The sequence below is a fragment of the Carassius auratus genome, chromosome 29 (genome assembly GCF_003368295.1).
Source record: "Carassius auratus strain Wakin chromosome 29, ASM336829v1, whole genome shotgun sequence".
NCBI lineage: Eukaryota > Metazoa > Chordata > Actinopteri > Cypriniformes > Cyprinidae > Carassius > Carassius auratus.
The window spans coordinates 1,955,130-1,980,552 of record NC_039271.1 but is presented as its reverse complement, the minus strand read 5'-3'; the positions used below and the strand labels follow the sequence as shown (position 1 = coordinate 1,980,552).

General features: G+C 41.2%; 1 protein-coding gene across 2 annotated transcripts in view; it reads left to right on the top strand.

The window, feature by feature from the left end:
- The window catches only part of LOC113047825 (plexin-B2-like), a 95,465-nt gene that overhangs the window by 53,835 nt on the left and 16,207 nt on the right, over window positions 1-25,423 (top strand). For both annotated transcript variants that reach the window (XM_026209149.1, XM_026209147.1), the window contains 10 exons: window positions 19,842-20,948; window positions 21,035-21,223; window positions 21,517-21,645; window positions 22,152-22,252; window positions 22,573-22,699; window positions 23,370-23,532; window positions 24,268-24,379; window positions 24,469-24,580; window positions 24,713-24,826; window positions 25,282-25,377. In XM_026209149.1, coding sequence (XP_026064934.1) covers window positions 19,842-20,948; window positions 21,035-21,223; window positions 21,517-21,645; window positions 22,152-22,252; window positions 22,573-22,699; window positions 23,370-23,532; window positions 24,268-24,379; window positions 24,469-24,580; window positions 24,713-24,826; window positions 25,282-25,377 — 2,250 coding nt within the window. Of the gene's footprint in view, window positions 1-19,841; window positions 20,949-21,034; window positions 21,224-21,516; window positions 21,646-22,151; window positions 22,253-22,572; window positions 22,700-23,369; window positions 23,533-24,267; window positions 24,380-24,468; window positions 24,581-24,712; window positions 24,827-25,281; window positions 25,378-25,423 lie in introns of those variants that run through there.

Below are 25,423 nucleotides of genomic sequence, written 5' to 3'. Positions count from 1 at the left end.
CCGCCCCCCCCGGGCCGTCGCAGACTTCGTCTCCTTCGGAGCTAGCGAGGCAGACGACTCCATGTCGCTCTCTGCATCTGAGAAGGATTGGGCGACTCAGTCAGACCGCCCCGACCACGAGGGCCCTGCAGACCTCCAGGAGGAGCTCGTCAGGATCCTAGGCAAGGCCGTCACGGAGCTGGACCTCTCCTGGAACGCACCTGACGAGCCGGTAAAGAGCAAGCTGGACACGTGGTTTCTCCAGTCGAGCCGCCGCCAGGCCGCATCGAAGAGAAGCACCCCGTTCTTCCCAGACGTACATGAGCACGTGGTTAAGTCGTGGGCTGCACCCCAATCGGCGCGCACCCACTCTGCCACGCAAGCCATGTTCGCACACGTAGACGGGGCGGAGGCCCACGGATATGTGCGCATGCCCCCCGTCGAGGAGACTGTTGCCGCGCACCTGTGCCCGTCTTCCTCAGCGTTGGGTTCCGACCGCAGCCTGCCCTCCAAGCCGTGCAGGTTTACAGCTCACCAGGCGGACAAAGCCTATGCTGCTGCAGGGGAGGCAGCTTCTGCCCTTCACGCCATGGCTATACTCCAGGTGTTCCAGGCGAAGCTTCTTCAGTCCATCGATGACGGCGCGGTTGATACTGACGTCATAAGGGATCTGCGCGCGGCAACCGATCTCGCGCTGATGGCTACCAAGCGCTCCGCTCAAGCCATCGGCCGTTCCATGGGTTTTATGGTCGTCCTTAACAGGCACCTATGGTTAACCCTAGCTGACCTGAAGGACGCGGATCGCAGGACGCTTCTAAATGCTCCGGTCACTCCCTCCGGCCTCTTTGGTGATGCCGTGGAGTCGGTCACGGAACGTTTCTCCGAGACTCAGAAGCGCGCAAAAGCCATGAGCCACGTGATGCCTCGTCGCTCACTTCAGCCCTCATCCGCGAGGTCCCGCTCTTCATCAGCGCCTCGTCAGGCCCTAGGACCGGCTGGACAGCCCGCCGTGACGCCTCGCCCCGAGCCGAACGCCCGTTTCGGCCGAAACAAGCAGTGGTCAGGGCCTGGGAAGAGGCATCGGAGTGGGAAGAAGAGCCCGCGCCGCGAGAGAGCCAGCGCATCATCCTCGGCTGCAAAGCCATCCTCCTGACGGGCCGCTCAAGAGGAAGAGAGAGCGCGCTGGTGGCCCCACCCCCAAGCGCCGTGTTCAAGAGCTTCGTGTCCCCCGGGTTCCTTTGGGCGACAAGCTAAATGTGTGTTTAAATGCTGTTTGTGTGAGTTCCACAATAAAAACATGTATCTCTTCACAAAGAGAGCTTTCTCTTCCTCGCGCACCCAACACTGTGTCACTCGCCCTGTCTCAGGACAGTGCAGAGTCACAAGCAATGATTATAATGGCCTCTCGAGGGCGCGAGAGTGCCAACAGCACACTATGCCCGCCACGGGCCGCCCCCCAGCCAGTGCTTCTAACCTCGCGGGGGCGGAGCCCAGGTCAAAGTGCACCCAACACTGTGTCGCTCGCCCTGTCTCAGGACAGTGCAGAGTCACAAGCAATGATTATAATGGCCTCTCGAGGGCGCGAGAGTGCCAACAGCACACAATGCCCGCCACGGGCCGCCCCCCAGCCGGTGCTTCTAACCTCGCGGGGGCGGGGCCCCGGTCAAAACAAGCCTTCAGTGGCTACAGTAGCCTTAGAGCTAACGCGTCCGCTGTGTCATTTTCTGGACGCGTGGAAGGCTATCCCAGGCATTTCACCGTGGGTACTGGGAATTATTCAGCAAGGATATTCTCTTCAGTTCAAACGCAGACCTCCCCGATTCAACGGCGTGGTCCCGTCACTGACTTTGCCCCACAACCTTTCAATTCTGAGACAGGAAGTTTTCAGTCTGCTCGAGAAAGGAGCGATAGAGCGTGTCCCTCCAAGCGAGCAGAAAAGCGGTTTTTACAGCCGCTACTTCGTGGTGCCAAAGAAGGGTGGAGGACTCCGTCCTATTCTGGATCTGAGACCCATCAACCGAGCACTTCACAAACGCGCATTCAGGATGACAACACTAAAACAGATCTTGATGCAGGTACGACCCGGGGACTGGTTCGCCTCAGTGGATCTAAAAGATGCGTACTTTCATATTCAAATAGCGACGCACCACAGACGCTTCCTCAGGTTTGCTTTCGAAGGCACGGCTTATCAGTATTCGGTGCTTCCGTTTGGCCTGGCCCTGGCTCCCCGCACGTTTTCAAAGTGTGTGGACGCAGCGCTTTCTCCCCTCAGATCGAGCGGAATGCGCATCTTGAATTATCTGGACGACTGGCTGATTTTGGCCCACTCAAGAGATGTGCTAATCAGTCACGTGGAAACGCTGCTCCGCCATTTGGATACGCTGGGACTGCGTGTAAATATGCAGAAGAGCGTGCTTTTACCGAGTCGGACTATAACATATCTGGGAGTATGTTTGGACTCGATGGCGATGCGAGCCCATCTTTCTCGGGAGCGCATGGAGACAATTTCATCGACTCTGCGCCGTTTCAGACCGGGCAGGTCGGTTTCACTGAGGGATTTTCAGAGGCTTCTGGGTCTGATGGCGGCGGCTTCTTCAGTGTGCCATCTGGGTCTGTTACATATGCGACCACTACAGCTTTGGCTAAAAGCTTGAGTTCCGCCGAGGGCGTGGTCGTCGAGCCACAAACGAATTACGGTCACTCACAGTTGCGTCAGCACTCTGAGACCGTGGAACAGCACAGATATGTTCAGCGCAGGAGTTCCTTTGGGTTTAGTGACTCAGCGCACCGTGGTCTCGACGGACGCGTCAACTTCAGGCTGGGGAGCAGTGTGCCTGGGCGTACCTGCCTCAGGCCTGTGGTCGGAGTCACAGAGGACGTGGCACATAAACCGTTTAGAATTGGAAGCGGTTTTCCTCGCCCTGCAAGCTTTTCGGTCGAAGCTGGAGCGGCGACATGTACTGATTCGAACCGACAACACGTCTGTGGTCTCGTACATAAATCGCCAGGGTGGCGTGCGGTCCAGAGCTCTATTCAATCGAGCAGCGAGTCTCTTGTTGTGGGCGGACCTACACTTTCTCTCCATAAGAGCGGCGCACATCCCCGGTATCCTGAACCGTGGAGCAGACATGCTTTCGAGGAACGGGATTCCTCAAGGAGAGTGGAGGCTTCACCCAGGATCAGTTCGAATGATTTGGGATCGATTCGGCAGGGCGGAAGTGGATTTATTCGCCACAAGCGAGAACACGCACTGTCAGACGTTTTTCTCGCTATCTCACTCCCCTCTACCGGGAGATGCTCTGACATCGCGTTGGCCGGAGGCCAGGCTTTACGCGTTTCCTCCGGTGAAGATTCTGCCTGTGGTTTTATGCAAAATCAGGGAGGAGAGAGCGTCAGTTATTCTCGTGGCCCCGAACTGGCCGAATCAGCCCTGGTTCGCGGATCTGAGAGAGTTAGTGATAGCTCCCCCATGGCAAATCCCCCTCAGGAAGGACCTGCTGTCTCAAGCGAACGGCACGATATGGCACCCCAGCCCCGAGCTGTGGAACCTTCATGTGTGGCCGCTGCGGGGACCTTAAACGAGCGGGACGCCCTGCACTCACGGGTGTTGAGTACGCTTACGGAGGCTCGCGCTCCATCTACGAGACGCCTCTACGCTCTGAAGTGGGGAGTTTTCAAAAAATGGTGTGAGAACATCCAAATCGACCCGGGGACCTGTTCCGTGTCGGATGTTTTACGCTTTCTACAGCACAGAATGGACTGCGGGAGTTTGCCGTCCACGCTTAAGGTGTATGTGGCCGCTATTGCCGCTTTTCGTTCCCCGATTGACGGGCAATCGATTGGTAAGCATGGCCTGGTAATCAGTTTTCTCAGGGGAGCGAGGAGATTGTGCCCTTCACGGCCACCCTCCGTGCCGCCGTGGGATTTAGCTCTAGTTTTGAGGGCTCTAGCTCTACCGCCGTTCGAGCCTTTAGCTTCTATTGAGGTTAAGGAGCTTTCCCTGAAGACTGCCTTGCTTCTTGCTCTCGCCTCGTCGAAGCGCATTGGAGACCTACATGCATTTTCGGTGAACGACGATTGCATCTGTTTCGGACCTGGCGACTGTAATGTCACTCTCCGGCCGAGACCAGGTTACGTTCCGAAGTCTCTCAATACACCTTTTAGAGCACAGGTTGTTTCACTGCCCGCCTTATCTGCTGAGCCGTCAGCCTCGCACGATGCTGTTGCTCAGAGCGCTGTTTGCCCTGTTAGGGCTCTGCGGATGTATATGGACCGCTCGGCCGCCTTTCGTCAGTCGGACCAGCTGTTCGTGTGCTTTGGTGGATGTAATAAGGGACGTGCTGTTTCAAAACAGAGACTTTCTCACTGGATAGTGGACGCTATCACGTTGGCTTACAAATGCCAAGGGAAGGATTGTCCCCTCAACATCAAAGCTCATTCTGTGAGGGCTATATCTTCCTCCTGGGCCTGGGCTAGAGGTATGTCTATCCAGGATTTATGTCTTGCTGCTGGCTGGTCTTCCCAGAACACATTCGCCAGGTTTTACAAGCTGGATGTACCCTCTGTAGCGTCACATGTACTTTCGGTGAGTTAAGTTTATTCATTATTGTAACCAGCTATACAGTAGTTACCATGGTTGCTAACTCTGTGTTATGGTTTTACGGTTTATGCAGTTGTCACCGCAAAGCTGTCGACTCTGTATTTAACTCTAATGCTTGAGTGCTTATGTGCTATGTCTGCCCTGTTTAGTGCAGGCTTCACGTTTAATTGCATAAGATATGCAAATTTCGTTAGGGTCGGAGCAGATGTCTCATTGGTCTAGTTCCGCCTATTAGGTGCGAGCACTCTTAGCGACACGGCCATTGGCTGGAGCTGTACTGCTTATGTGTGGAGGTGATTGACTCCGTTCAGGGCTTATCTTCACTTCTCTCACGGTGGGATTTTATACAGTTCCCATATACGTCTTAGCTGACGTAATGTTGAGTTACCGCCTCGAGAGGGAACGTCTCCGGTTACTATCGTAACCTCGGTTCCCTGAGAGGCGGGAACGAGACATTACGTTAGCCGCCGTGATCGCTGTTTGATCAGCTGTGCTAGAGTTCAGTCGTGATTCTGACGTAATTTTCGCGCCCATGCAATTTATACTGCCCGCGAACCTGTCAGTATTTGCATGCTTCGCGTCAATTGGCCAGCTGTCCCCAGCTGGCGTGAGCCAATAAGATTTCAGCAAAAGTGGAGAAGGGAGAAGTTCCCATATACGTCTTAGCTGACGTAATGTCTCGTTCCCGCCTCTCAGGGAACCGAGGTTACGATAGTAACCGGAGACGTTTTCATTGCTGATGATATCACAGGCCAGATTTCATCGCAATCGAAACTTGTGGACGGTGTTTGCACATGTGTTTTGAGGCAGACCAATATGCACACGTACTGGTTATAGTAATTGTACACTAAATGGAGATCGCCACCACCACCAGTCTGAACTCTTTTCCCTTTCTTTTTGCTAAGTTGTTTCGGCATTATTCCCCATAAGCTGAAATGGTTTCTGAACAGCCGATAAAGAAATTATCAGAGCATTGCAGCAAGAACAGAATCCCACGCAGCCGGTACAGTGCTCCAGGCGGCTTGGAAATGCCCTGCTTTCTTATATCTGTTGTAACGATCAGCAGCAGGGTGTTTAGACCATAACGTAGGCAATTGTGTCTCTCAAACTAGCTCTTTCTCATTATCTCTCGCTTATCTGGGTCAAAATTACTCAAATATTTGAAATCTGAACCTTAAGACTTTTTTTTTTGTCCTGTCTGTTTACATGTTTGATGCTTAGTCTGGGTTCTGTTCACATCAGAAGGTCGCAATTACCAGCTTCCTGTTTGAAATTGTGCATTAGAATGGCACTTGAAATTACATAAATTCCATCATGGAAATTAATCGAATCATAATTTTATTTAATTTTATGCATTTAAGCAAACATTGATGCACTCAGGCAGCTAAGCATTCACTTATAAGCAGATAACAAAAAGAGAGAAAAAAAGCTTTAAATCAATATTTCCCTTTGATAATTGTCATTTTGTTTCTTTACACATCCGCCATGTGTTGTATAAATAAATATTATGTGATTGATATCGAATAGGAATATTGCATATCCCATTTGAATGGAAGACTGCATTATTCCTTCCATTTGTTTGGGGAATTTAAAAAGAATGTGTATTGTAATACAGATTAGAGATTTTCCCCTTGCCTTATCACGAGCTAGCATTAGCGATTAGCCTACTCACACCAGCTTAAGCCGCACAATCACTCAAATGAAAATAACCACTCGCCTTTTACAGTTACAGCTAAATGCAGCAGATATTATTACTGATTTAATATGGTGTGTGGGTTCTAGCCAGCTCTTTGAGGATGTGTATAGTTATGTTATTGAAGAGAAAAGCTGGTATGGGTAATTTTACTTGGTTTTGCTGTCTAAATCACGTTGACTCATCCACACTTGGGAAGCCAAAGCTGATTTTCATCCTTTCTGCTTAAAAGTGTGTGAAAGGGAAATGCCAGAAAAACCAGGTCATACCAGGCTAAGGTGGTCAAGCTAGGAAAATATTGAATAGCTGTTTTGGAATGTGGTTAAATTTGGTTTGCATTTCATGAACCCTTTCTTGTAAAAATTAATTAAAACAGTGGCTTATTTAATGAATTAATTTCTTATAAAAAATGTGCCACAAATGTGCTTGATGGCGAAAACAGGTAGGAAACAGGTTGGTATGTAACCCACTGCCATTGTTATCAAGCTTAGCCCAGAAAACTTTATGCACCCCCCCCAAAAAAAAACAAAATGAAAAAAAATTGTGCCAAACTTATTTTATTAATTCTAAATATAAAACATAATATATTAATAATTAAAGAAACTCTCTGCATGTTTGTGACACATTGTATATTACAGTTTGATGTTTTTAATTATGCTGATGTTTCCTTATGAATTACCACACAACATTTTCTCATATACATATTCAAATACACACACAAAACAAAATGCATCTCTGCATTCCTGTTCCAAACATGTCAGTTTCTCTGATTGTGTAATCCATCCTGCTGACTGAACCGGTTCTTCTCCAAACCATTCATGCTTGTGAATCATAAACTAAGAAATTGCATCTCATACAAGCGTCTGCTTATCTTGCTCAAGTATAAAATGAGTGTGTTAAGAGCATATTTTTTTTTATTCCTAGACTCCCTGGCCACTCAATCCCACAGTTTTATTAAAAAAGAAAAATAGTTCTGGCACCTCTAAGCAACACTTTAAAAACTCTCCATCTAAATCAGTCGCACTATTCCAAACCTTCACAAAAACACCCACGTAACGGTCACTGTACACACAACCACTTTTCTATAAATGACTTTCTCTTGAATAATCAGAACAAAGCCCTTAAAGCTACATGCATCGACCTGCTGCTGCCACAAAAACTGTCTCCTGCTGGTGATTATATGAGTATGAACAAATGAAATGCCCTTTCTAATTTCAGTTTTTGTTGTTTCTCTTTCGGTCCAGAGGAACACTGGAAGGCATAAAAATGAGAGACACACGAAAGAAAAGATACAGAATCACACTCAATGCAAGATGGACAGATAGACAGAGAACAAGGGCACATTGGGAGAGTGAAAAGAGCAATGTGCTCTCTGGATGATGAAATGAGTGTGTCATCCTGAATGTGTATGTGAGAGTGTGTGTGTGCATCTTGAAACCGTGGCATGGGTCCTCAGGAGTTTCTGGAAATGATTCATGTTTGTGTATGTGTGCGTGTCTTGTTCTGCATGCACTAAATGGACCAGGACCTGAATCCATGCACTTGTTGACTTCCAGCTCTTTTGTGTTAGAATTTTGTGTTAGAAAAGGCATTAAGATTAATATTTATCATAATTTACTCACCCTCAAGTTGTTTCAAACCAAAAGAAGATATTTTGAAGAATGATGGTAACCAAACAGCTGACGGTAGCCATTGATCTCCACAGTATATGGAAATAAATACTATGGAAGTCAGTCACTACCATCAACTTAAGGTGTCCTAAACTGAGGTTCAATGATCAGTCAGTTCCAAAAAGAAAAACAAGACCAGTGCTAACTGAAAGATAACAAGTTAATAAAAAGATCAGTTCTTTATTTGGTATAAATAGCTTAATGAAAAATTTGTCTGCAATTTTTTGTAGGCTCGTCATTTTTGCCTGGGAACACAACAGATGAAAAAAAAAAAAAGTCCCCCAAAAGTGCAAAGGTAGTATGTTTTACTCCAATGTGAGAATCCTATCTGGGTCCAATGACCAGAACACAACATGAGGGTCAATGAGATATGTTTGAGGTTTAGGTGGAAAATCCCCCAGTATAAAAGCTAAAGATGTCAATAGAAAGCTCCCTGATAGAAAAAGTGTGTTTCTGCAGTAAATGTGGGGATTGCATAAGAAACTGAGTGCTACTTCTAATGAAAATTTCTGGTCTGTCTACTGTCTGCTGGATAAAATATTGCCTGCAGTGCAACACACACACATTTATACTGTACACACATTGGAAAGGTTCTTCCATAATGCTGTGGTGGATGTGATCGTGGGTGGTTTTTGCTGGTCCAATTATGAACCACTTCAAAATCAGAATCAACGCTGTGTGTAGATCTGACTAATTAAGGTGTGTGAGTGTCAGCTTTTGCCTACATGGAGGGGAACAAACATCCCTCCAAGGATAGTATAACCTGAAATCAACAACATTGTGTGGTCCCATGAGGAAACGGCTTTATAAACAGTAAATATTTTAATTATAATGTAAAAGTTCAAGGTACAGTGATGTAAAAAAGTGTACAGTGAGAGTTAAATTTAGAGGTAGGAGATAGAAAATATCATTAGTTTTGTATTGAAACAAGTTGTGACATATGAATGTTTGTGTTTCAACACTCCTGTGAGGACAAATGATAGTATCAGTCAATAATTTGGTCAATCAGTCATTTACTTATTTGTACTGGCCTAGTTGGGCCAATAGATTTTTGTTAACACACTGTATGTTTATGCGTCAGAAAATAAATATAGATAAATGAAGATAAATTATAAATAAATAAAAAATATATTTTGTAGATACATTTATATTTTTAACTAATAAAAAATACATATCTATCTAACTAGTAATATCGGTATCACTGTGGGGGTTCCCTATTTTCTTGCTTTCCTTTGCTTTTAAGTAGCTTTTAAAAGCGGAGTGCACATTTTACTTTCACTTTCAAATAGCGTCAATACGTCATAAAGAAATTATTAGTTTTTAGTTTGTTCGAATTTTCCCTCTTTGCCTCGTTTTCGTTACTTTTCAATAGCTTAAAAGTGCTGTGTGCATTTTACTTTTAATTTTGAATTAGCGGCAGTTCAGCATCAATTGCTTGAATGCAACAACAAAATACAACATCAAACTCACTTTAGCCTATTTATTAAACATTATTATTACAAAACAAATAAAAATACACCATGCTATAGGGTGGCCTATTCCTAATATGAAATAACAAAAAACTTGCATAAAGTTTAAAAAGGTACACAAATAGGCTAAGTACAGTATATAATATATAACCAAACGTAGAACGTTTATTAGCAAAACAAACAAGAAAGCTTCTTTTACTGAACTAAATCATTTTTATTAGTATAAAATATCAAAACGATAGTGAGGGTCGGTGCCACGGTGAGCGAGCGAAGTGCCCGGTGTTGCAGTTTAACCCCAGTATCACCGTCTATCGTGGCAAGCCTACTATCTATCTGTCTATCTATCTGTCTGTCTGTCTATCTATCTGTCTGTCTGTCTGTATATCCTTTTGTCTGTCTATATATAATGCAATGTGTATTACATATATTATTATAAATTTAACAAAGTAAATGTTCAATGTTATGTAATGTAGTTATATTTTTTACACTGAGTAAGTGATTGAAAATGATGGCATACACTTGCAGAACATTTATAATTTTTCAACCCTTTCAACCCCCAAGATGATCACAAGTCATTCTTGCAATTTCAAAAAATCCACATTTATATTAACCAGCTTGATACATAGCTAGATAACTCGGTGACATATTTAAATCAGCATAATTACACGGCACATTTAATGCATCATAGAATTCCAGAAGTTTAAGCTTGCAAGTCAAAAAAATGCCCATGCACTGGATCATTGTGTGTAAGATTGACAGAAACGGGTCTTTCAGCTGTCTCAATGTCATTCTTAATACCAAATCATTCTTATTATTGAACCTTGTTGTTTGGGAGGTTAATTTTGACAAATTTACAGTGGATTCTCCATTGTTACATGATACTCACTCTAACTGTAAACACTCACCTCACTTATAGTAATATATTGCAGTCAATAGAAAGCAGACGGATCTTCTTGAACTGAAAATGCTCAGGGTGTGCAATCAGACCAGAGCATCAAGTTTTAGTAGGGAACGGCGACGTGCCAGAGAGTGAGAACTGAACACCATACTACTACTTAGGATTTCCTGTATAAAGCCCCTTTGGCATTAAGTGGGTCATACAGTGGGTTAGCCCTAGAGGATTTGTGAAGTATTAATGGCTGCAGCTGTGGCTATTGGAATTTATTCATTATGGAAATTATGTTGGCTTTTTAAGCCCTCTGTAATGAGTGTAGAGGCATGTTCTACTGTCCAAGTACAGGAACTATGGATATGATGGCTAAGGTCCATTTATGAGGGCTAGGCTGAATAATTTGCCCTTTGAACATGTTATCTAAACCCAACTCCATCAACTGATGTGATTAGTTAAAATCCTATTATGTAAAAACATGTTGTTTTATTGCAGCAATATTATATATATATTGGCTTTACTGTATAGCAGCCTAACTTAAAAAGCTGTAGATGAATGCATGTTATCATACTGAAGCAAATAAGATACACTGCATGTCGCTGAATTAAAACACATTTATCTTAATTTTAAAATATTGGTGTATAAAAATTTTTTTTGAGAAAAAATAAGTATCCATTGACTGTCACAGGTGGAATTACTACTTTTCTTAATCAACTGAGTAAAGACTATTAACCAATGTCGATAATGTCAAAATATCCACTGCTTATTTGACCTACCTAGTATGACATTTTATCACTAGTCAGCGATTTTGCAAATAAATTGAGCTCTGGGCAAATTGAATTGGCCCCCTGTGTGATCTTTCTGACAGATTTCTATTGTATTATTTGCTCCCAAAAACCCTCTTTAGCAGTTATAATCACTTTCTCTCGCTCCCTTTTTTCCATCTCTTTCCCGATCTCTCTGAAGACTGCTGAATCTGTCAACCCTGGTAAAGTTATTGACTTTTACCCACAGTCCTGTGCAAAAGAGAGATTTTTCTGTGGAAAGACTCTGGGAGTCACACCTAATAAGGTGTGTGTGTGTGTGTGTGTTGGCCTGTGGCATTAGAGTCTTGGCTAATTAAACCCCAGTGTAATTTATTAATACAATGTGTTCTGAATGGAGCTGCCAGTTGTGTGTTTAAGTGAGAGCAATTAGGAAACCTATCAAGTGGAAAAGATACGTTATCACTGCAGTAAACTCCATAACTGGAGGGAAAATAGGGAGAGAGAGGGATGGAGAAGGAGGGATAGATAACGGAGAAAGCTTTTCCTTGCTTCACCGCCTCCGAGAAAACTCTTTGCCCCCTAAACTTGTCAGCAAACTGTTCCTCCAGTCTCTTAACTCCTTAACTGCAAGATTACACCATATCATTCTACTATCAGTGTTAGTTTATAAAGATTGCTTGCTCTATACATGACTTTATCCACCTGCAGCTGTTTTTCCCCCCAACTGAAAGTCAATGGGGACCAAAACAACATTCATTATTCAACATTCATCATGTTTAATTTGATATGTTATTTTCTGTTTCTTTCTAATTATTTGCAAGATTTACAAGCAATTTGTGAGCGGCAATTGTTTCAAAGTACATTTTGGTTTAAAATAACATTAGTCGGAGTAAATCATTTTTGGATTAACCTCTCCTTTTAATTAGAAAGGACCAGGACCTTCCAAATACTTTTTGCCATGTAGTAATTCATTTGTTTATTCACCCATCTGTTCATTCGTTTTGCTTCTCTTCCTCCATCTAAATGCTTGTTTTTGCTCTTCTAGCTGGTAAGCGAAGCCAAGTTTGCAGGCCAGTAACCTGGAATGTGGATTGCTGTGTTATTTTAGACTCCCATCAGGGGCACGATCCCACCAGCGGACACACACACAAAGACGGCCTTGTCGTGGTGGTGCCTATTCGTACTTGGCTTCCTCTGTCTCTAATTGTCTCCCTCTCACTTCCTTTCCAGCAGTCTCTCTCTGAGTCTTTTGTTAACATGCTAGCACACGCGCACAATCGCTCATAGCTAGCCCTAAGTGGGAACCATCTACACTAGCATTACTTCAAGGGCACTCTAAAGCGAACAGTTCTTTAGTATTCAATTTTGTTATATTATCACGGACCTGCTAGATAAAAGTACTTAAAGTGGTGCTGAATACAGCAGCGCACATTGTAAACTATTCGTATTCACGCCGAGGGTTCATTTGGGCAAACTTGAGGCACACAGCGGTGCGAAGACAATCCCTTAACTCTGTGTGTGTGCGCGTACATATTCGAGGTAATGGCTCGGGGGATCCTCTCTGTATTCCTAGCTTGTTGAAGGCACTGAAGTGGAGAGAATTATAGATTCGGCACAATGAGCAGTCAAATTTAATCAACATGCCTGCTGTTCTCCATGAGCCACTGGGAGAGATGACACAGCTCCACGCCACTGCCTGAGTGTGTCTGTGTGCATACGTGCATACCATGAGTTTGTTTCTGTCTTGACAGACTGCAAAGGAACCAAACTTGTCTACATTTGTTAGTGTTTGAGTTATTCAGGTGTGAGTGGAATCGTGGACGAGTCGCCCCAGACCATAGGTCGGTTTTCATTTAGGAAAATTATCAAGCCAGTGTAGCAATTTAGAATAGTCCAAATTTAGTCAAACCTGATGCTGTTACTTGCTTTTCTTAATGCATTCCTAATGTACACCAATAGCTGTCTGTTCATTTTTAGGTAAGGGGTTTCTGAGTTTGGTTATGCCAAAAATGCACAAATAATATTCCATTGCAAGGGACCCCTTTTTAAATGTAATGGAAGCTATTCACACTATTTTAAACATAAGAGCAGGTGCGGCTGTTTGTAACTTGAATGAAAAGCTTCCAGTGCCACATTCAATTAATTAAGCTGTACATTTTTTTTTACTTGCCATAGCACACTTGTATTTATTATATACTTTTTTTTTATCATCATAAAACCTCTAAAAAAATAGATCTAAAAAATAGATAGTAAATCTAAAAAATAGATTTACTTTATATAACCTCTTTTTTGTGTTATTTACATACAGTATAGTGGTAAATAAATCGAAAGTCTCGCACATTCACTGGAAAAAGCTTACTTCCATGTTTAAAAAAAATCTACACATACATAAGTAAAAAAAAAAAAAAAGTACAGATTTATAAACAACATGAGTTGACCAAACATGTTGCTTTAAATAACAAAACTAAATCCATAAAATACACTAATGATAAAAGAGTAAAATAACCACAATAATATACACTAAAAGCATCTGAAACAAAAAAGTAGTTTTAAAAAAAAAATATTATAAAGACTATAGCATTGTTTTAATGGTAAATAATTGCTGTTTATTTCCACTGTAATAGTGTGTGTGTGTGTGTGTGTGTGTGTGTGTGTGTGTGTGTGTGCTTGTGTATATATATTATTTATCTGTCGACCCACAGCACCTTTGCTGTTACTCCAAAGTTGCACTTAACTAAAGTCAGATGTGTGACCTCGAGCCCCATTCCTCTGGTTATTTTCATATAGCCAGTGGAATATTTCCAAATTGTCTAGAATGCAGCATAAATGTCGTTTTTTGAAGATTAATGGGGATGGGCTCATATACCAGGACATTAATGAACTCTGTCTTTAACAAGAGACGTTTAGATTACATTACATTAGCATAACACAGACTGTCTATCCTCATGGCTCCATTGATCCAACGATCTTCCAACACGGCACGCTCGCGCACATGCATGCTCCACTTTGATCCCTGTCCGTGAAACAGCAGCTGATGTGTTGCTGACAAATTGCATCAAAATAGTTTTTGAGGAGATTTATGAAACTAAACTGCATTTGGGCATTCTGCGCTCGAACCTGGCTTATGAAAGCCTAGGCTACGTGTTTCACTCACTTTCATCTCCCATTCACTCTCTCTCTCTGCTGCTGACAGCTGTAGAATAGAGTGGTTATCTGCAGCACCAGTGATTGAGCGCAAAAAAGCAGGAAGGTGAGAGGGGAAGACAGCAAAAAGCAGAGATTGTGATAGAGATGTTTTAGGAACTCTAATGAGGAAGAGGGTAAATTCAGCAGCTTCATAAATGCACAAATATGGATAGTCGGTCTAATAGAGAGTTTGAGATGCTCTTTATCTATTTGCTTGTCCCCTCCATCCTCCTGGTGACCACCAGAGCCTTGAACTAGTTCATATCCAGCCAGAGTAATTACCTTAACCTTTGCACTCATCTCTCACTTGATTGGGACCAGCTGGGTAGGGAACACACTCTCCTTTGCTCTCTCTTCATCCCTCACACACACACACACACACACACACACACACACATACATATGCATGTTAGACAAGGGCATTCTTGCTATTAACCTCAATCTGTAAGTGCTTCAGTGCAGCTTTTCTCAGTCGTAAACACTTTAATTGTCCATCCTGCATCTCTGTCCCGAATCCCCTTCATTTTCCAGTCAAACACAAAACACTTTAAAGGGATATGAGATATATATTTAAACTTGTATTCATAGTTAAATTGTCATAATTGACTAAACCTCCTGTCATTTCAAGCTGTATGGCTTGGTTTCTCACACACACACACACACACACACACACACACACAAAACCGCTTTAAAACAGTGAAGAAACTTTTCTAACTGTAATTAAGGCATCTTTCTGTACCTTAATCATTCATTAAATCATATGGAATGGTTTGAATAAATATTTTTTGCACATTTTAAAAAGAGTAATTAGGGTTATAGGAATGTTGAATGTTATTGTGAAACATATTAATTGAAAATATGCATTTAAGGAGATATAACTTATTGATTTTAGTCTGATTATCACTATTGACTGTATTAATATTATCTTAATTGTGTTAAAATTATATTTTGTGGGACTTAAAAATAATAAATTTATCTATCTAAAAAAACTGGTAATGTCAGGATGCTAATGGGAGAAAACTCTATTTTATAATTATTTTTATTTGATTTTATTTAGTTTTTTGAGCGTGACCTGATTATCCACAAAGTGAAATTGAATGGGCATATAGGCTGCCAAGCTCCAAAATGACATAAAAGTGCAATCAATGTTTTATAAAAGTAGTCTATAAACTATATTTCATGTCTTCTGAAATCATATGTTAGATTTATCTGAAGAACGAATTAAAATGGAAGCTGTTCATTTCATTTTCATTGATACATAGGCAAAATCCTGGTCAGTGACAATCAAATGCGAGTTTAAAATACACGCAATTACTTTATCTTGTTCACTACTGCACTGTTGGATACTTTTGGTTAAGATATGTTGAATCCTTTGAAACTATAATTGTGACACAATACAGTCTTGTTGACTTCACAGACACATGCCAATGAAGGCCATGCAAGTCCACTTTGAATGTGCCATTTGGGACAGAGCCAAAGTGAGAGGCAAATCTTCCAAGAGCCTTGGATAGTTCTCTCCCTTTTACAAATTCAAAGAGCTATTTCAATTCTAGCCCGATTTTACCTGTGCATGTCCAACCACTTGTGGTCCCTCTGATCCCAGCCTCAATTAGTCTGCCCGTCTCACCCGTCAATTATTCTGAGCTGTCCATGGAGATTGTCATTGAAAAGCAAAGGCAGAGGCGGCCATGACAGGAGGGCAGAACCAGGCATCCTACTCTGCATTACCAAACAGCAAGTTTTAAAGGTGAAGTGTGTAATTTCCATGCAAATAGCATCACCAAATGGATTCACTAAAATAATGGCTGTTTTCAATCCAAGTAGGTCTATAACACCTGGAGTAATCTATCTGCAAAACATTAGTCAGCATTTGCAGTTTTAAGAGGTCCCCGAAAATTGGGCAAAACATCTACTAGAGTAAAGTATAGGGCTGTACAATGTAAGGAAAAAAACTGACATTGTGATATTAATTTTTCTGCGCTACATATTGCAATATTAAAGAAATTCTCAAGATGGCTCACATAGGTATATTTAAATAGAGGATGATTTATCAGTGCATCTGCTTAGGAAAAATTACTTTCCAAGTTGAAAAAAAAGACTTTGACAACAACACATTGTTTTAAGGTTGAATAATAAAAGTATAAATAAAAATATTGACAGTGTAGTAAAATATAAAAAGGACAATGTAGTAACATCCATCTACCAGTAGGGAATAACTGAAGCATGCTACCTAACCAAACCATGACATTTTGTTTGAGTCCAAGTCGAGCCCTGATCTAACATCGGCAAACTAAAAGGAATAAATAAAACACTTTTCAGATTAGCCAATGAATAGGATACTTAGGTGTCTCTACCTATTAACCTGTGACAGGAGAAAGGAGAAATGTGGAAAATATGAGGGAATATTGTAAATGATACTCAAGTTAGCTGAACTTGACTGTGGAGAGAGTGAGTAAACAAGCTGGGAATTTTAGAGAAGATGTGGGGTTTACTGTTAAACTCGGCAGAGAAATTTCTGTGTAACACCCCACGGTAAGAGTAGTGCCGGTTCAACACTTGTCTGCTTGTGTACTGAGCTACCGGTCATGTTGTTTCTTAACACAGAGAGACGGAATAACAGACTGGTGCTGTTGGTCCAAACTGCAATACACACTCCCACTCACAACATGAGCATCAAACACAGGTCTCTTTTCCTCCTCTCTTGCTTCCGCTGCATTGCGAGTTCATTTACGGGCAGATCAGGTTGAGATGGCCCTAAAGCAATATAGAGGAAATGTGTGTGGCTTGGCTCTAGATCAAAAAAGCATTGAGAAATAAAGGAAAAACCATCTGAGCCATTGCCTCTGTTGTAAATCCAAGGAATACAGTGATACAGGAACACACAAACACTGTACTTCCTATAGGGTGAGTGATTGTCACATGAATGGGCCTCAGTGGAGCCACATGTAGGCAGGATGTTCTGGCAATGTGTGCTTGTTTGTGTATGACGGTAGACAAAACAAAATTTACTGAAGATTGCAAGTGGAGTTTGGTGCACTCGGTGTCACTATACTAGGTTGATTTGGATGGTTGCCAGGGTATTGCCAAGATGTTCTAAGTTAGGTGTGTCAAATTCAATTCCACATAATCAAGTCCTTCAGGTTTATTTGAAAACTACATGGAATGTGTGTTGGTGTAGGGTTGGAACAAAACTCTGTAGGGCTCAGGCCCTCCAGGAATTGAGATTGACACCCCTGCTCTAACTGGTTTTTAGCAAGTTGCCATGTGTTTGCTAGGGTTTTAAGGGTGCTTGCTAAGGTGTTCGTGTCAGTGCTGAGTGTTCCACTGTCCATAGGTTTCTTTTATATTCTGGGACCTTATGTTTGCCAATAACAAAAAAACTTGTTCTTCAAAAAGTTTTATTTATTTGCTATAGCTTCACACTTTATGGGATAGTTCACTTCAGAATGTAAATTCTGTTATTTACTCAACCTTATGTTGTTCCAAACCAGTATGACTTTCTTCCTTTACTTTTAAAAGTAAAGGTTCCAAAAGAAGGTTTCCACAGCAGTGTCATAGAAGAACCATTTTGGGTTCACCAAGGAACATTTAATTTAGCAGTTCTTAAAAAAAAAAAAAAAAACTATGGTGAAGGACATTTAAAGAACATCTAAAAAAAAAACTTTTTGTGCAGTGAAATGTCATTTAAAAAAGTCATTTCCCTTTTTTCCTTTATTTATTTTTTGTCCATTGAATGACAAAGTGGAGTCCAATGTTGGTCCAACGTTTTTCTTCTTCTTCAAGAATTAGACTTTCTTTTAAACATTCTTTTGAACTTTTTATCCTTATAATTTTTTATTCTTTTCTTAAAAACAGTTGTTTTTGAACATAATAGTCGACTCAAACAGTGACTTATGTTTGTGTGTGTTAACATGCAAATCTATGAGTGTGTCATAATGCACACTGCATTCTTTTGTGATCACATGACTTGCTAAGTCAGTGCTGTGTGGCACACTCAGCACAAATATCAAGTCTTCACTGAGAGACTGGCATCATTGTTCCTGTTAATGATTTGGTCTTGTGTTTTGGAAGGGATCTTTTGAGTTTTTTTCTAAAGCCGTACAGTCCAGACAAATCACGCGTGCGCTCTGAATCAGCAGCAAAGACCGCCTCCTGTTAACAGTTAACACTAGACTCACACACATACTGTACACACAAGCAAAATTTAACACACTCCCCCCACAGTAACCTCTAATCTCATTGCAAACCCTGCACACCAGAGCTCTGACAGACACTAAGTAAAAAGAAAAAGCTTGTCACTTCTGCCCTGCCTCATATCGTGTCTCCGGAGTCCCGTCATTAAAGCCAATAAGAACTGTAATATCCACTAAACTCTTAGCATGAATTCTTTATGAGCTCTGGGCGATCATGGTGTCTGAGAGACTCCTGCCATTCGATTTTGCAGTAAAAGTATTTGGTCTGGCAATCTAAACATCACAGTCAGTTGTGGGGAAGACCCCTCCAGAGGATTATCAACATGTTTAGGCATAATCATTGAATGGTCAGGAATATTGAGCCAGTACTGTTAATATTTCATCACCACAACTACTTTTGCAAGATTAAACTTGTAATCATCTAAAATTAGCTTAAGAATGTTCGTATATTGAACGACTGTGATTAGATCTTCCTGTCTAACACAATAACTTTCCATGGCGTGCTGGTTATTATAGGGGTTGTTTACAGGAAGGAAGACAGGATTGTTTGGCCCACCTGCTGAAGTTGTACCCATAATTCATTGAGCCACCTTGTGATTGCTTTGATGAGCATTTGACTTCCACCCCAGTGTTTTAGGACCATCTGAAGTGCTGAGGGGATGGACGAAAAGTAGAATGAAAGGAGTACGAGGTGGAGGATGAGCCTCATTAGAAATGCTTCGCTTGTATCAGGCATGTCAAATCACGGAGCCATCTGCAACCCCTCTGAGGAAAGAGTTGAGAGGCCTGATCGATTTTTCTTTGAATTTAGTCTTTGTTGGTAGCACTTTTGACTAGTGCTTACTTCACTATAGTATAATGATGCATACTAAAGAAATTCTCAAGCATCCAAAAAGATGTCGGTTTTCAAGTGTGAATCTATTAGTGCTGCCTGCTGAGGCAAGCATCTCTGTTGGGTCAATGACAAATAAGTTAACAAAAATGAAAATATTTTATTAAATTAGTTTAAAGCTCGTGTTCCAAGTTCGTAGAAGTGTCATTTTTCTATTCATGTTTGATTCATCTACTTTTGAATATGTTTCATAAATTGTATTTTTTTTTTTTTTTTTACAAAACTGCTTCTGTTCTTTTTCCCCTAATAATAATAATAATAATAATAATAAAAACATTATGCCAAACTCATTATGAAAGGACAGTTGTATCACCCTGACATTTCTGACTTTATGTCCCTCCCCACCAAAATATCAAAATGTATTTTAAATCAGAAATGAAATACATGCTCACTATAAGAGACTTGCATTCAAGTCATTGTATTTATGAATTGCACAGGCATGTAACTTGGTTGCTGGCCTCTTATGTGATATGTGTCTTGTTTTCTTTCACTCTCTTCAATAGATGGCGTGGAGGACCCTGGCAGTTTTGTCACTGCTGCTGTGTTTTAGCTCGTCTTGCTGTGATGATTCTTTCACATCTGATACCGTCATAAACAATGTCGTTCAGGACCCTCAAACTGGACGAATTTACCTGGGTGCCATTAATAACATCTATCAGCTGAACCATGACCTGCAGAAGGAGAGCAGTGCTGCAACAGGCCCTAGGCCCGACAACCCACAATGCACTCCACCAATCACTGCACAGTGCACTGATGCAAAGGAAATGGACAATATCAACAAACTCCTACTGGTTAACTCTGCCAACGGCACTTTGATAATTTGCGGAAGCCTTTTCAGGGGCATCTGTTCTTTGGTAAACCTCAACAGCGTGGACAAACAGGTGTACTACAGTGACACTAAAGGGGAGAAGACCTATGTGGCCAGCACAGAGGAGTCTGTTACCGTAGTGGGAGCAATTTCTTATTTTATAGATGTTAATACTAATGCAAACCTCAGCGTGTTTCTGGTGGGGAAGGGCTATGGTAGCTCGGACAGTTCAAAACTCATCAGCACCCGATTGCTGCAGGAGCATGGAGAAATGGATGTCTTTGAGAACATGGTTGACGCTTCCACTGTGCAAGCTAGTCCTTTCGTCCAGCGTTACCTCCACGACTTTCGCCATGCTTTCAAAGACGGCCGCTACATCTACTTCTTGTTCTCGCGTACTCTGGGCACCAGTGACAACAGGAAGATCACATTCATAGCACGCCTGTGTGTGAATGACCATCATTATTATTCTTACACCGAACTTCAGCTCAACTGCTCTGTCAGCACTGAACAACGGAAGATCACATACAACAAGGTCCAAACGGCGTATCTGGACAAACCAGGAGAAATTTTGACTGGGAAAATACCTTCGAATCCCGATGATAAGGTTCTGTTTGTGGTGTTCAGCACAGATGAGAGCAGCGACGGTTCTGCCTTGTGCATGTACCCGCTAAGCAGCATTAACACCAGACTTGAGGAGGTGATTGAGTCCTGCTACATAGGAGAAGGAGACGGTAAACCAAAGACTGTTTATTCACCCTACATCTCCAAGCCCGAGACCATCTGCAAGACCAAGAGAACTGTGAGATGTTGTTTCTTCCACTCTGCTTCCATGTTGTTTGGTTTTTTGTGACACTTCTGAATGTTGTATGTCTTTTTGTCCAACAGAAGGAGATGGTGAAGAATTATACATGTGGCGCAGAGTTCCTGCCTGCTCCACTAGCCAGTAAACCTGAGTACGCTCTGGCTGTCGAACCCATCTTCACCCGAAATGACATGTTGACAGCTGTAGCTGTGGCGGTGGAGAATGAGCACACTGTGGCATTTTTGGGAACCAGCGGAGCAGATGTCTTAAAGGTGAGTCCCATTTCAGGGTCTGGTTTCTCTCCTCTTTAAATTTCACTGAAGCTCTTGTGGTTTGACTGCTGTGGTGGTCTGGCTTAGTGGGTAACAGTTTGGGCTGGTGACCAAAAAGTTGTTGGTTTAAACCCAAGAATGGGGGATTTATACGCTACAACCACTTGAGAAATACACTTAAATCCAAGGGCTTGCTGTAGATGAATTGCCCCGTAATGGGTTTATTTGTAAGTCATTTTGGATAAAAGCATTTGCCGAATGAATTAATGAATTAATTAACTTTCTGCTTGCAGGTTCATCTTGACCCCAACCAGGCTTACCTTTATAACAGGATTCCAGGGGAACGCACAGATGGTGGGGTGAACAAAAACCTTTTTTTTGATTCAACTTCGGATATCTTGTACATCACCACTGGCAGAAAGGTTGGTTAATGAACGCATCCACAACTAATATATCACATTACGTCAACAGAGATCATCCACTGGTTAAACCCTGTTTTAATAATACAGGTTTGCCAATCTTGAAGGACATTTTTATAAAGTGGAACATTTAGAGATATCTTGAAATATCCCATGTGACATCCCTAGACTCCGTAATCTGCAACAAAAATGTAACAGCAGGCTTTCATATCATTTTAGCTAATCGGAAGACTTTGAAGCGCTCTCATCCTGTCAGTCATTTAACTCATTCACATGGCCCATATATTAAAAGCAGGAAACTGAGAGTGTTGAAGTGGAACACTCAATTCAACTGCCATAAGCTGCTTCATAAGTTGGTAGTTTGTTGTACACAAATGCTGTTTTATATCTGACTTAAACTCTAAATGCAGAACCAGAACCTTCAATCGCAGATGCATCAGCTATTAGGGCATCTTAAATAAATGAACAAATTGTCATTTTAAAGGTTGTGGCTGTTTTCTTTTGCATAGATCACCAAAGTGCCAGTGCAGGCCTGTGAGGAGAAGCATGATTGTCAGTCATGCGTCTCCCAGCGGGATCCATATTGTGGCTGGTGTGTGTTGGAAGGCCGGTAAGTGTGTCAGGTTCAATTTATTACCAAAAGCACAACATAATTTGGGCAGTCTTGTCCAGTAAAGGACGGGATGAGCAATAACACTGCCACATGACAAGACACATGGCTCATATAGGTCATGTGACTTCCATTCCTACTAAAGTATGTTTTAGAACAGGAAACAGTTTAGCGATATGATTTTGAAATTGTATAAAATATGGTGTAATCTAAGTCTTAGTATTGTCTTACATTTTAGCGAGCTAGATATCTGCATGTAGTCCAGTTAAAGAGAATGCATTACGGCTCATTGCCCATGTTTGTCTGCTTTGCTCTTTCAGTTGTACTAGGAAAAAGGATTGTCGAAATGGACAGAATGCCTGGTTGTGGAGTCCAAATCAAACATGTGTAACTATTCAGTCCTTTGAGCCCCCCAACATCAGCTGCAAGAAAACCAAGCCTACACAGGTACTAAAGCATTACAAGTACACAAACACACACACTGTGATATGGTCTGCAGTTATTTCAAACCCTAACCTCTTAAGGATTGACTCAGGATTGATATTTACTGGCTGTAACAGATCCAGTCTGTGAGTCTAATCCTTTTTTATAAGCTGACACGGTGAAGTTACTAAAAAAGGCGTCTGAAACTATCGTATCATACCACATGAACGCACAGAGCACTTTTCATGCATTTCTAATATGTCTCAGAAGAAACTCAAGTGGTCATGGTTGATTGAAAAGGCTTCCTGTATACCGTAATTAACTTCCTGGATTAACTTCTAACTTATTTGCTGAAATCAATATTATTTCATGTTTTGTATTATATATTTCAGGGGGAAATACAGTCTGCAAAACCTGAAAATGTCAGGGAATTTTAAAATAGTGTTTTTCCACAACAAATAACAATAAAACCTTAAATTATTAAAATGTTTTATTATTATTATCTTTTGATTATTTATTTTTTTCTTGACTATACAATATTTAAAAAAAAAAAAAAAAAATATTAATTTAATTTAATTAAATCATATCTACGATTATAAAACGATTATAAAACGGTTCAAAATGTGTGAGAATTGAATTTTTTCCACATTTATTTATTTATCCTTAATCCATATTTTCTGCTTTAATCTTGCAGGTGATGATTAACATCACTTCCATGCCCAGTATCAGCAGTTCTGATTATGTGAAACTTACATGTGAGTTTGATGTCTACAAAAGTAAGGCAACTTTGGAAGGCACAAGTGTCATTTGTGATCTCCCGATCTCTGAGAACATACCCCCCACACCCGAGACACAAGGTGAGAGCATCCTATTTGCCTTTAAATTTAATAATCACCTACTGTGAAGCCATACTCTTGCTGCCTCTTTTACTCAATAAACAAACAGATGGTGTTTGCATAAAAATGATGTCAGGCATGAAATTTGTTCATTTCTTCAAGTTTGTAATTTGCTAGTTGTGGGATTTTTAATTTGGAGACTGATCAGTCTGATCAGACTGATGTAACAATTAAACTGTTGCTGAATCTAATAGCAGATAGATTCTGAAGTTTAACCTATTGATTCTAGAGTTACAGAAAACTTTTATCAGGTCCTCCTTTACTTCGGAAATCAAACCCATAGGCTTATAACCCTAGAAGTTCAGTATTGAGTTCAGCCAGATGAAATGCTTTTGCCTAAAAAACTGATATGATTCCTATTTCCCATGATTTTAGAGTTACAGAAGAGTTTATAAGGTCATGCTTTCCTTGGGAATTGAACCCATGACCTTGGCATATCTTGCACCTGTTGAGCACTAGAAATTTAGATTTTTTTTTCCGTATGAATTACTCCTGCCTAAAATCTGATATGATTCCTGTTTGCCATGATTCTACAGTAACAAAAGCTTTTATCATGTTGTGCTTTCATTGGGAATTGAACCCATGACCTCTGCTTTTCCCACACCTTTTAAGCTCCAAAAATTCAGAACTGGCTGTATGAATTACTATTGCCTTCAAAACCCACATGATTCCCATTTCCCATGTGAATGTGTGTAGATTTTGTAGCAGTGCCAGTGAAGATCACAGTAAATGACGGCATTGAAGTAGCATCTAGTGCGTTTGAGTTCTACAACTGCGCAGCCGTTGTGAAGAGATTTGAGAATACACCGTGAGTATGAGGAAGTGATTTAAAAATATGTACTCCGTGTAGCATTTATTTAGTTTTGTCTTTTGATTGACCAGCTTTGTGTTCTGCAGATGCATTGCATGTGTGACCAGTAAGTGGGGCTGCCAATGGAATATTCAGGATCACACGTGCAGTGATCGAGATGACTCTGTCAAGGCTGATCATATCATCCAACACATGCAGGTGAGTCTTGTTAGGATGAATATATGCCTATATAAATGTGTCTGTTTGTGCTTTGATACTGTATATGGTGAGCCATCATCCTTCGGTGATAAAAGAGCTGTATTAACAGTTTTATTTCATTTTTTATTACAGGATGACATGTGTCCTCAGTTTGAGATCACAGAACTCCTGCTTATTCCTGTTGGACTTAAAACCCCCATCGAATTTCAGGGCAAGAATTTGGATAAATATTTGGAAAAATATTCGGTAAGATATATGCATTACTACTTATTGTACGTTGTGGTTTTGTTATGTTTAGTATATTAATTTATATAATATATAAGGGAGTATATCCTTAAGTTCGTTTTTTGAAGATGAATGCATATCAGTTGGACATTTTGGCATTATTGATGTGAGAGATTGATCTAAGTTCAAATGATTTTACACTATAAAAAAAGGATTTTCCATATTTTTTTCTAGTGTGGTGTCTCTTGTGTCACTTAACATATTGTATTACTTGCCAAAGCTACATAATTTATCAAAGAACAACAACCATTGACCACTTAGAAATATTTCAGAGAGCAATAAAGATGCAATATATTTACCCAATTTCTCAGTGAGGCAATTTGTCAAGATGTTTTTTTTTTTATTTTTTTTTTAAGTAAAATGCCTGTTATTAGAGTCTGCATGTATAACATTACTCTTTTTTTCATCTCTCTCAGGGGGAAAACTTTCAGATTGGCACTGAGCTCATGAAACAGGTTGGCGAGGTGACTAGGGAGCCTGATGGGTCAAAGTACAGATTTGAGGGATTTGTGGTCAGTATGCTCTACTCGTATTCCTCCTATAATGTCTCCCCCACTT